We start from the raw sequence: 12,365 nt of genomic DNA, 5'->3' as shown, positions 1-12,365 counted from the left end.
TGGACCCTTCATCAGGCTCAAAGAAGGGCCCCAACCCACAACATCAGTTGTCCATTTCCCTCCGTAGATGCTGCCTGACCCGCTGAGATACTCCAGCACCTTGTGTGATTCTCAGTGGAAGCACGTTACAACAAAGCTTTGTATAATTAATTTATAACATGTTTTGCGTGTTATGTCTGTATGCTTGTGATGGTGCTGCAAGCAAGATTTTCATTGTCCCCGAAACCTCGCTGTACTTTGTGCAGATGACAATAAATTCAAGCTAACTTGAAAGAGAAGGAAAATAATCATGGAACATGACATAGACATTTCCAAAACAAACATAGACATTGTAACAAGGAATATGAAACAAGAACAAATATCTGTCAGTTTAGTTACTTGCTCAAAAGTGCAAGCAGTGACATTAACAATGCACTGATTCATTGAGTCATACAGCTTGGAAACATGCCCCTCAGCACAACTTGCCTATGTTCAGCACATGCTCCACCTACACTAGTCCCACCCGTCTGCTTTTGGTCCATTTCCCACTAAACCTATCCTATCCATGTGCCTGTCTAGATGTTTCTTAAACATTGCGATAGTACCTGCCTCAGCTACCTGTTCCGGCAGCCTGTTCCATACACCCACCATCCTTTGTGTAAAAAAGTTACCCCTCACGTTCCCTTTACATCTTCCCCACCTTCACCCTACATCTATGTTCTCTGGTTCTCAATTCCCCTACTCTGTGCATTTACCCGATTTATTAATCTCATGATTTTTTACACCTCTATAAGATCACCCCTCATCCTCCTGCATTCCAAGGAATAAAGCCCAAGCCTGCTCAACCTCTAGTCCCTTGAGTCCTTTTACTGACTATATGACATTCCCTCTTAGTATTCCAAGCTCTCAACTTGGTTAACGCAAGCCATCTCCTACATTGGGACATGCATGAAAAGCATGCAGCACATCACCACACATCAACATGCGGTCAATCAGACAGATGACCTTTTGGAGCTTGGAGTAGTCAATAAGATCAGGTCGATGTCGGTGGATGAGAGCACAGAGAGCAAGGCCATCTTTCCAGCTTTACAAACAAGAGTAAACAAGAATTGGAAACATAAATGACAGCATCATGTTTTAGTTTTGAGATACAGCCTGGATGATGGCCCATTGGCCCTCCGAGTCCACGCTGACCATCCATAACTCCGTTCACATCGGTTCCGTGTTATCCCACTTCCTCATCCAATCCCCAACACAAATTCCAGAGGACCAATTATCCTACAAACCTGCACGTCTTTGCGATGCGGAAGGAAACCGGAGCATCCGGAAGAAACCCACGCAGATGTGCAGGTTTGTGCAGGTTGATTTGCTTCTGTAAATTGTCCTTAATCTGCAGGATAGATCTACTGTACAGGGATTTATTCACAAAATGCTGGAGTAACTCAGCAGGTCAGGCAGCATCTCGGGAGAGAAGGAATGGGTGACGTTTCGGGTCGAGACCCTTCTTCAGACTGATGTCGGGGGTGGGACAAAGGAAGGATATAGGTGGAGACAGGAAGATAGAGGGAGATCTGGGAAGGAGGAGGGGAAGGGAGGGACAGAGGAGCTATCTGAAGTTGGAGAAGTCGACGTTCATACCACCGGGCCGCAAACTGCCCAGGCGAAATATGAGGTGCTGCTCCTCCAATTTCCGGCGGGCCTCACTATGGCACTGGAGGAGGCCCATGACAGAGAGGTCAGACTGGGAATGGGAGGGGGAGTTAAAGTGCTGGGCCACCGGGAGATCAGTTGCGTTAATGCGGACCGAGCGCAGGTGTTCAGCGAAGCGATCGCCGAGCCTGCGCTTGGTTTCGCCGATATAAATAAGTTGACATCTAGAGCAGCGGATGCAATAGATGAGGTTGGAGGAGGTGCAGGTGAACCTCTGTCTCACCTGGAAAGACTGTTTGGGTCCTTTGATGGAGTTGAGGGGGGAGGTGAAGGGACAGGTGTTGCATCTCGTGCGGTTGCAAGGGAAAGTGCCCGGGGTTAGGGTGGTTTGGGTAGGAAGGGACGAGTGGACCAGGGAGTTGCGGAGGGAACGGTCTCTGCGGAACGCAGAGAGGGGAGGGGATGGGAAGATATGGCCAGTGGTGGGGTCCTGTTGTAGGTGACGGAAATGTTGGTGGATGATATGTTGGATCCGCTGGCTGGTGGGGTGGAAGGTGAGAACGAGGGGGATCCTGTCCTTGTTGCGAGTGGGGGGAGGGGGAGCAAGAGCGGAGCTGCGGGATGTAGAAGAGACCCTAGTGAGAGCCTCATCTATAATGGAGGAGGGGAAGCCCCGTTTTCTGAAAAACGAGGACATCTCGGAAGCCCTAGTCTGAAACACCTCATCCCGGGCGCAGATGCGGCGTAGACGGAGGAATTGGGAGTAGGGGATAGACTTTTTGCAGGGGACCGGGTGGGAAGAAGTGTAGTCCAGATAGCTGTGCGAGTCGGTGGGCTTGTAGAAAATGTCCGTCACTAGTTTTTCTCCTGTGATGGAAATGGTGAGGTCCAGAAACGGGAGGGAGATGTCAGAGATAGTCCAGGTATATTTAAGGGCAGGATGGAAATTGGAGGTGAAGTGTATGAAGTCAGTGAGTTCTGCATGGGTGCAAGAGGTAGCACCAATGCAGTCGTCGATGTAGCGGAGGTAGAGTTCGGGGATGGGGCCAGTGTACGTCTGGAACAGGGATTGTTCGACGTACCCGACAAAGAGGCAGGCGTAGCTAGGGCCCATGCGAGTGCCCATAGCTACGCCTCTGGTTTGGAGGAAGTGGGAGGAGTCAAAGGAGAAGTTGTTGAGGGTAAGAACCAGCTCTGCTAGGCGGAGGAGAGTGTTGGTCGATGGGGATTGGCTGGTTCTACGGTCGAGGAAGAAACGGAGGGCTTCGAGACCATCCTTGTGGGGGATGGAAGTGTAGAGTGACTGGACATCCATGGTGAAAATGAGGGAGTGGGGGCCTGGGAACCGGAAGTTATCCAGGAGATGGAGAGCGTGTGAGGTGTCTTGGACATAGGTGGGGAGGGATTTAACCAGGGGGGATAGGATGGAGTCGAGGTAGGTAGAGATAAGTTCGGTGGGGCATGAGCAGGCAGAGACAATGGGTCTGCCGGGACAGTTGTGTTTGTGGATTTTGGGTAGGAGGTAGAATCGGGCCGTGCGGGGCTGGGGAACTATGAGATTGGAGGCACTGAGGGGTAGATCGCCGGAGTTGGTGAGGTCGGTGATGGTGCTGCTGATGAAGGTCTGGTGTTTATCGGTGGGGTCGTGGTCCAGGGATAGGTAGGAAGAGGTGTCTGATAGTTGTCGTCTGGCCTCGGTGCGGTAGAGGTCAGCACGCCAGACTACCACAGCCCCTCCCTTGTCAGCGGGTTTAATTATTAAGTCCGGGTTGTTGCGGAGTGAGTGGAGGGCTGCACGTTCAGGAGGGGAGAGGTTGGAGTTAGTCAGGGGAGTGGAAAATTTGAGGCGGCCGATGTCACGCCGGCAGTTTGCGATAAAAAGTTCTAGTGAGGGTAGTAGGCCATACTGGGGGGTAAAAGTGGAGGGGGTCCGTTGGAGACGGGAGAAGGGGTCATCACTGGGGGGTCGGGGCTCCTTGCCATGGTAAAAGGCTCGGAGGCGGAGGCGGCGGAAGAAGAGCTCCACGTCATGGCGGACGCGGAACTCGTTGATGTGGGGGCGGAGGGGAACAAAGGTAAGGCCTCTGCTGAGGACCGACCGTTCGGTGCATACGGGGGGGGTAAAAGTGGAGGGGGTCCCATACTGGGGGGTAAAAGTGGAGGGGGTCCCATACTGGGGTGTTTGTTGGTCGGCGCGGACTTGATGGGCTGAAGGGCCTGAATCTACGCTGTATCTCTAAAGTTAAAGCAAATTGTGTGGTTCTAAAACACCAATGACAACATGCATTTCTCTTGTGATTGGCCTCTCGACTTGCCTTGTATGGAAATTCTGTACATTTACGTTCCTGTACGGAGCAGTTTTTCTCTGGCACCAAAGCAGTAGGCCCTCCTTAGCAGATGTTTCTGTGGAGAAAGATCCGTACTTCAAGTTTTTAAAAAGCAAGGTGACACCAGGACAAGTCCAATCAAACATTCATTTATGAGCACTTTTGGGGCCCATATTCGAGGAAGAATGTGCTGGCGTTGGTGAGGGTCCAGAGGAGGTTTACGAGAATGATACCCAGGATGATTGCAGGTACTTTCACACTGTTTAAGAAACATTTAGACAGGTACAGGATAGGTTTAGAGGAAGATGGGCCAAATATGGGCAGGTGGGAGGAGAGTAGATGGGACATGTTGGACATTGAGACACTGGTTTCTAATTGCCTTTTCAAAATCTGCACAGTCTATGCTACCAAATACCAGCTGCATTGATTTTTTAAAAATCCTTCATTAATTGTACAGTATTTCTAGCAATAATGTAGAGTGTAAATCTACCTTCATGGAGACCTATAAACTATCTTCAATCAGATTTTATCTTGCACTAAATGGTGTACGCTTTATCCTTCATCTGCGCACTGTGGACAGCTTGATTGTATTTGTGTACAGCTTTGCATTGTACCTCAGTACATGTGACAATAATAACTAAAACTTCCTCCCAATAGATCAGTCATTGGTCAAGCTCTCAGCCTGCCATTAAAATCCTCTCAAAATGAAGGGATCAGGAGGGTTTGAAGTGTGTAGGAAGGAACTGCACCTGCTGGTTTATACTGAAGATAGATACAAAATGTTGGTTACTCAGTGGGTCAAGCAGCATCTCTGGAGAAAAGGAATAGGTGATGTTTCAGGTCAGAGCCGTTCTTCAGAGAGTTAAAAGTATTGTTCAGAGACCCAGACAGTAGCAATAATACCAGTACTCGAGGAATTCCAAGCAACAGAGTAACAATGAATGCAGCTGAAGTACAATCACCATTATTGTTATATTTTAGGGCTCAATACCCGAGATAATTTATTTTCTTTATCTGCTGATGCTTCAATTTTATAGGCTCTTCGAGTAAATCTAAGGCTTTATTAAATGCAGTGCATTGAATTGAACGCTGAGGCTCCATTGTCTCACCCTCTATAGAAATATCTTGAATAGCAAAACGGAGGATGATAGTCCAAATCATTCCAAGAGTCATCTTCGCATTCCCATCTACTATTTCTGTAATAGGAAAAAAAAGTAATAATTGACCAGACTATCCATGCAATGTGCAATCTTCATATAGATTCATGCCATTCAGCACCAAAGCATCATGTCGAAGTTAAGCTTTAATAATTGATTTGATCTTGGAAGGATGACCATGGTGGTGCAGCTGGTAGAGCCACTGCCTTACAGTGCCAAAGACCCAGGTTCAATCCTGACCTCAACTGATGTCTGTGCTGAGTTTTCACGTTCGCCCTATAACTGCATGGGTATCCTCAGGTGTCCGGTTTCATAGAAACATAGAAAAAAAGGTGCAGGAGTAGGCCATTTGGCCCTTCGAACCAGCACCGCCATTCAATATGATCATGGCTGATCATCCAAAATCAGTACCCCGTTCCTGCTTTTTCCCCATATCCCTTGATTCCCTTTGCCCTAACTCTCTCTTGAAAGAAGAAATCTACAGTACGTCTCCCGCATCCCATAGATGTGCACATTTGTAGGTGAATTGGCCTCTGTAAATTGACCCCAGCATGCAGGGAGTGGATGAGAAGTTGGGATAACGTAGAACTGGTGTGAATGGGTGATTGATGGTCGGCACCGACCCGATGGGCTTGTTTCCATGTGTGTTCCATACTAAACAAAATGTGATAAAAACAGAAAACGTTGGAAAGATTCAGCAGGTCAGTTAGCAGACCTAATAGAACAGATCTTCCAGTCGTTATTTCCATTCTAATTGGCTGTTTATTGAAATACAAGGAGATGAACATACCAGGCTTTCCTTATTCCGCATACAGATAGTAGCTGGCTGCTCTGGTCCCATGTCTGGTCCCAGGTCTGATGAGAACTGTATGCTCTCCCTCCCTGTGCCTGCCACTTCCTGCCCCATATGCCCATATATATATATGCACCACCCTGTACATCTAATGACCGCCCCCAAGTGTCCAAAATAATACGGCAAGATATATCTAGACAAAATAATATAATATGCCATCAGTAGCTAACATAAACGGCTCCTACAATCGTAACGCATGAATCTTGTGAGTTCTGACTATTAGGAAATAACCCAGCCTACCAGATGCAAATACAAGATAAAAACATGCTATTCTGACAAGGACACAAGTTGCTGGAGTAACTCAGCATCTCTGGAGAACATAGATAGGTGACGTTTCGGGTCAGGACCCTTCTTCAGATTCCAAATTACCAGCCTCAGATATTCAGAGCCTATTGGCAAAATCTACGGGATTAAACTACCTGAAAGTTGTAGGGAATTGGCTAACTCCTATCTTGATTGAGCCAATAAATTAGATCTGGGACAGGGCGGCACAGAGGCGCAGCTGTACAATTGCTGCCATACAGTGCCAGAGATCAGGGTTCGATCCTGACTACGGGTGCTATCTGAGGGAAATTTACACGTTCTCCCTGTGAGTTTGTGGGTTTTCTCCGGGTGCTCCAGTTTCCTCCCACATTCCAACGACATACAGGATTGTAGGTTAATTGGCTTCTGTAAATTGCCCCGAGTGAGTAGGATGCAAAACTGGATAACGTTGAAGTAGTGTACAGGTGATCATTGGTCGGTGTGGACTTGGTGGGCCGAAGGGCTTGTTTCCGTGCTGTATCTCTAAACTAAACTAAAGAAAAAAATGGCAGACGTATGAAGAAGCCTGAAACATGCCGGTAGTAAGTCAGTTTATTTTCTATTGGAGATATGAATATAGGCTGATAATTTGGTGAAATAGTTTTTGAGCAGTCTCTCATAGTACTGTTATTGGCCACCCAGTCGCCGGGGGTTCTCGTAAAACAGCTAAGTATTTCCAATTACCTTCAGCACCAATTGACACAAGTTTTACTCCTTTGCTGGATATGTATTCCAAAGCTTTGTTAACATTTGCAATTTTATGGAATCGCATCTTGCCCTGATCTGGCCTTGAGAGTCGTTCACCTGTAGAAATAAAGAAATAGGTTTAATAAAAATGATTTATCATGTCTTACGAACCCCTCCGTTTCTACTGCTTATGGCCTCGGCCTGTTTCCACACTGTCTCTAAACTAAATTAAACCTGAAGGCCAGAAATGAAAAGTATAGGAAGGAACTGCAAATGCAGATTTACACAAAATGTTGGGATAACTCAGCGGGTCATGACAGAAAGTGTGAGACGAAGGATTGAAAAGTCTGAAGTCTGAAGAAGGGTCCCGACCCGAAACGTCCTTTTGTGTTAACCAATATCTGCAATTCTTTATTTCCATACATTGAACGATCTCAGTTCTGATTGCAATGACCCAGTCCATCTCAAAGAAATCTTGAATGCACAACGTCACTTCACCCTCAACACACGCTTCAAAAGACTTCTTCCCCTCTGTTCAAGAATCAGATCTCTCAGATTTCATTGCTTCGTTTTATCTTTTTTTTTAAAAATACACAGAAGAGTGAACATTTCCAAATAACTGGTTCAGCCAATTACTTCCCACCCAACCACAGGGAAATAAGTCCATAAATTATAGGAGCAGAAATAGGCTATTCGGCCCATCGGCTAAGGTCGGCGTCGGGCCGAGTCGCCAAGAACAAAGGGGGACTGTCGGAGGGGAGGGACGAAAAAGGGATGAGTGCTCTTGGTAACTTTGTCAGCGCCTTTATGGCAACTGTTTTGTGTACTTTGTATGCACAAACAAATAATTTAACTGTTCCTAGGAACAAGTGACAATAAAGTATCATCATCATCATCTACTTCGCTATTCATCATAGCTAATCTATCTTTCCCTCTCAACCCCATTCTCCTACCTTCTCCCCATAACTCCTGACACCCTTACGAATCAAGAATTTGTCAATCTCCGTCTTAAAAATAATGGCCTCCACAGCCACCTGTGGCAATGAATTTCATGTGAAATTCATCACCCTTTGACAAAGAAATTCCTCTTAATCTCCTTTCTCAAGGTACGTCCTTTTATTCTGAGGCTACGGTCTCTGGTCCTAGACTCTTGCAACAGTGGACACATCCTTTCCACATTCACTCTTTCCAGGCCTTTCACTATTCGATAAGTTTCAATGAAGTCCCCCTTCATCCGTCTTAACGCCAGTGAGTCCAGGCCCAATGCTGTCAAACGCTCACCATACGTTAACCCAATCATTCTTGGTATTATTCTTGTATACCTCCTCGTATATCTCCAACACCAGCACATCCTTCCTCAGATATAGCCCAAAACTGCTCACAATACTCCAAATGCAGTCTGACCAGTGCCTTAATCAGGACAATGACAACTCTGCTGAGATCAAGAAACTTACTTGAAACCAAGGAGGAGATCTTTCTCATTCCTGAAGAAAGTTGTGCAGAATTACACCAGGGAGATGGGGTGTCGTGTTGAGGAGACCAAGGTGTTCACTTTTAAAATCACGTCAAATCCCTGAGGTTAACTGTGGTGGCATTATCCCCAGTGAGGAGGATAGTGTTAGTATACGGGGATTACTGGTCGGCGCGGACTCAGTGGGCCGAAGGACCTGTTTCCACACTGTATCTCTAAACTAAACTGATGAAACCGTGACTTAACTTACCTGAAATAACTTCCAATAGCAACATAAGTTTAAGGCCATTTCTGAAATCGTCCTCAATATTTTCGATCTGAGTGCCAGCTTTTCGCAAGTGTGAATTGCACCAAGCAGTGAAGGTCTGAAACAAAAACACATTCTTATTACACAAAGGCCGTTTTGTTCCTGTAACTTGTTCTTGGGATTGAACTTCCAAAAACAAATTTCAAGCGTTTGGTTTATTTCAAGCGTTTGGTTTTATCGACAGTGTCAAATGTTTTAATGGAAAGGAACAGGAGAATAAGTTAGAAAACATAGTGATGTATTGTCCATGAAATTAGAATATAATAATTGCAATAACCCACACCAGCTCAAAATTGTGTCGATCCATAGTCCTGCTTTACTCTAAATAGGGTCATTCTTGGTCACATGTGTGACCAAAATGATCACACACGTGACCAGTCATATTTGACCTCTGACCCTAAACAAACATTGTCAACAAAACATACAAAAATTTCACTTGATAAACTTCGACATATACAAGTCATATTACAGTACAAAACAATATACCTGTAATGCTTTCAGAATTAGAAGAGATGTATTCCACAATTTTTCACATTTTTGGTCACACACGTGACTAAGAATGGCCCAATACCTGCAGTGATTCAAACATCTTTAGTGGCAGCACTAGAAAGGGAGGGGTGGGGGGTGAAAGAAAGGGGGGGGGGAGAGAGAGAGAGTGGGGGAAGGTTGGGTTCTCGTGTAGTTCCTTTGAGCATCATCATGGAATGCAGCAGTGAAGCTTGACCTGAAGAGTTCACATGAAGGGCAGGAGAGGGTATAACAGCGCAGCGCCAATTGTAAAATATCTGCTGTGTTGGAGCATATCCCAGCACAAGCAACATGACTAGTTTCTATTTGGGGCAGTAATCCATTCAGACGCCTAGACTGGCGAAGCAGCATTGCCAAGAACACTCTCTCTCTCTCTCTCTCTCACTCCTCAACATTCAAAATGGGGGCCTGTGGCTAATACAGCAGCAGATCCAGTTACAGAGTGCAGCCCACAGCCAATACCTCAGAGACACAAGTGGATGTACGGCAGTCAGTTTCTGCCAGGGAAGTATCAAGCATGATTAAATGAGCTTGACATTTGATAGCAAAGGATGATCTGCTGTCAAAAGATCCAGCTTCAACAGGGACAGGACTGAACAATAGAAATTATATCATGTGGGTCAGAGAACTCAAGAGCAACAAAACATTTTATTTCTAAAAAATAAGATGCTGAGATTTCAGAGATGTTTCCTGACCGGCTGAATTAATCCAACACTGTGTCCTTTTGTGTAAATCAGCATCCGCAGTTCCTTGTTTCTACATTTTATTTCCAAATCTTGCACTAAACGTTATTCCCATTATCCTGCATCTGTACACTGTGGATGGCTTGATCGTAATCATGTATAGTCTTTCCGCTGACTAGACAGTACGCAACTAAAAAACTTTTCAATCTTAATCTTTTATACTTCAATTATGCTTTTAAACAGGTTAAAAGCCCTGTATCATTACTTCAAAATCAGGCAACTTTGACAAAACGACATAGGTTTAATACTCAAATAATTATAACATAGCTTTGATCCTTTAAGGCACTTTGACCAAAATTTATAATTTAGAGATATTAGAATAGCTGTTTCCAATTGTTTAAAATCATGAGAAAATAAAAAGATAGGAACAAGGAATTTTGAAATAAAAGCAAGAAACAAGGAATAAAAAGGCTTGTGGAAAGTGAGAAGAAAGAAACAGCAAAACAGAAAACAATCAGGAAAGTTCTATCAGGAATGTGAGGACAGCATTGAAACCGATACCAGTAAATACAGATCAATGAAATCCTGAGGAAGGGAGTTTGAAAGAAAGAACATGGGTGACAATGGGTGCTGTCTGTACGGAGTCTCCCCGTGACTGCATGTGTTTCCCCCGGGTGCTGATGCTTTCTCCCACACTCCAAAGGCATGCAGGTTTGTAGGTTAATTGACTTCCGTAAAGCCTCATGCAAGTTATTTTTCTACTCTGTTTAGTTTAGAGATACAACACAGAAACAGGCCCGTCGGCCCACTGAGTCCACGCCAACCTATGATCGCCTGTACATTTGTTCTATCCGACACACTAGGACGATTTACAGAACCCAATGAACCTACAAACCAGCTTGTGTTTGGAATTTAGGAGAAAGGTGGAGCACCATGCGGTCACCATGTAGGAGAAAGACCATGCGGTCACAGGATGAACGTACAGAGAGCACCCACAGTCAGGATCAAACGAGGGTCTCTGATGCTGTCAGGCAGCATCTTTACCGCTGCAAACCCCCCCCACTCCACGGTTCTTGAGTTTGGTTTGAACCTTACCCTGCATCAAAGAACATCATCTCGATTCACGTGCTTTTGAAAACTGCTGACTGCAGGGCAAGTTATCAGCTATTTGCAGACTCTGCTTCAAACCTACACAAGTCTGTAATTTTATATCATTTTTCTTTTTCCTCGTGTGACTTAATTCCTCTTTTTTTTTTCTCCAACAGTTTCGAACAAGTTGAAATGTCTTTCCAGCCTTTCTAGCGGTCTCTATTCTGCCACTTTTCTTCAAACATTTGCATCCCTTTAAATTTCATGAGATTAGCTTTCTCATTGGGATAGTTCTTCACAAAAGGAAGGTGGTCATAATTATTTTATGATTTCAAGAACATTAATAAAGTGAAAATTATGAGCAATATTACATCTAGTTAACATCATCTGAATGTTACTGGAGTTGTATAATCTAGGAAAGTGCTTGACATAGAACGGTGGCTCATGGCCATCTGCGGCAGCTACTGACATCGATGTTCAGGTTTAAGGTCCAAACAGGAATTATAGTTGTATGATGACTAGAAACCCAAGAGATCAAAGTTGAAATCTATAGAGCTTGTTTTCATGTGAAAAGTGAATTTTATGAATGTGCCAGCCAGCAGATAGTGGTGTTCAAGATCATGAGAGGAATAGATAGAGTAAATGCACAGAGCCCTTTACCCAGAATGGGGGAATTAAGAACCAGAGGAAATAGGTTTAAGGTGAGGGAAAAAGATTTTATTGGAACCGGAGGGGCATTTTCTTTTGTTGCACAAAGGTGGTGGGTATATGGAACAAACTGCCAGGGGAGGTAGTTGAGGCAGGTACTATCACAACACTTAAAAACATTTGTACAGGTGCATGAATAGGATGGGTTTGAGGGATATGGGACAAACACGGACAAATGGGACTAGTGTTAAAGTGGCATGCTGGTCGGCGTGGGCCAAAAGGCCTGCTTCCACACTGTATGACAATCAATGCTAATTATGCTTGACACCAACTTATAAAGGAGAGATTGGAATGACCCAGAATGACTTTGTGATTACAACGTGCTGTGGGTAGTTCAATATTTTGGGCTCGGACGATTGGGAACTGGAATGATTTTTGCGCAGAAACTTGAAAAGTTAATTCAAAACAGGATGCAAACTAAAAATTACTCATCAGCAAAACAATCTTCAAAAGCAGTTATGCTTCCTAAAAAGTTTGTTTCATTTCACCAGTTTTAAATATAAGCCGTCCTCATCAAGTTTTACTTCTCTGTCCACACTCCTCAATGTTTCAACTACTCCGAACCTTAACATTTAACAAACACCAATTTTGGATAAAATGGTATCGTTCTCCTCCCCATTATT

The 12,365-nt window shown here is 44.7% G+C and overlaps 1 protein-coding gene across 1 annotated transcript in view; it reads right to left on the bottom strand.

The window, feature by feature from the left end:
- Window positions 1-12,365, bottom strand: part of LOC144596956 (alpha-actinin-2-like) — a 66,988-nt gene that overhangs the window by 32,577 nt on the left and 22,046 nt on the right. The window contains exons 2-6 of the mRNA XM_078405853.1: window positions 8,678-8,792; window positions 6,954-7,073; window positions 5,066-5,152; window positions 3,945-4,032; window positions 985-1,063 (exon numbers count right to left, since the gene is read on the bottom strand). Of these exons, the coding sequence (XP_078261979.1) occupies window positions 985-1,063; window positions 3,945-4,032; window positions 5,066-5,152; window positions 6,954-7,073; window positions 8,678-8,792 (489 nt within the window). The remainder of the gene's footprint in view (window positions 1-984; window positions 1,064-3,944; window positions 4,033-5,065; window positions 5,153-6,953; window positions 7,074-8,677; window positions 8,793-12,365) is intronic.

This window comes from Rhinoraja longicauda, chromosome 9, assembly GCF_053455715.1.
Source record: "Rhinoraja longicauda isolate Sanriku21f chromosome 9, sRhiLon1.1, whole genome shotgun sequence".
In the NCBI taxonomy this organism is placed as follows: domain Eukaryota; kingdom Metazoa; phylum Chordata; class Chondrichthyes; order Rajiformes; family Arhynchobatidae; genus Rhinoraja; species Rhinoraja longicauda.
Note: the sequence above shows the minus strand (reverse complement) of the source record. Positions and strands in the feature narration are given on the sequence as shown.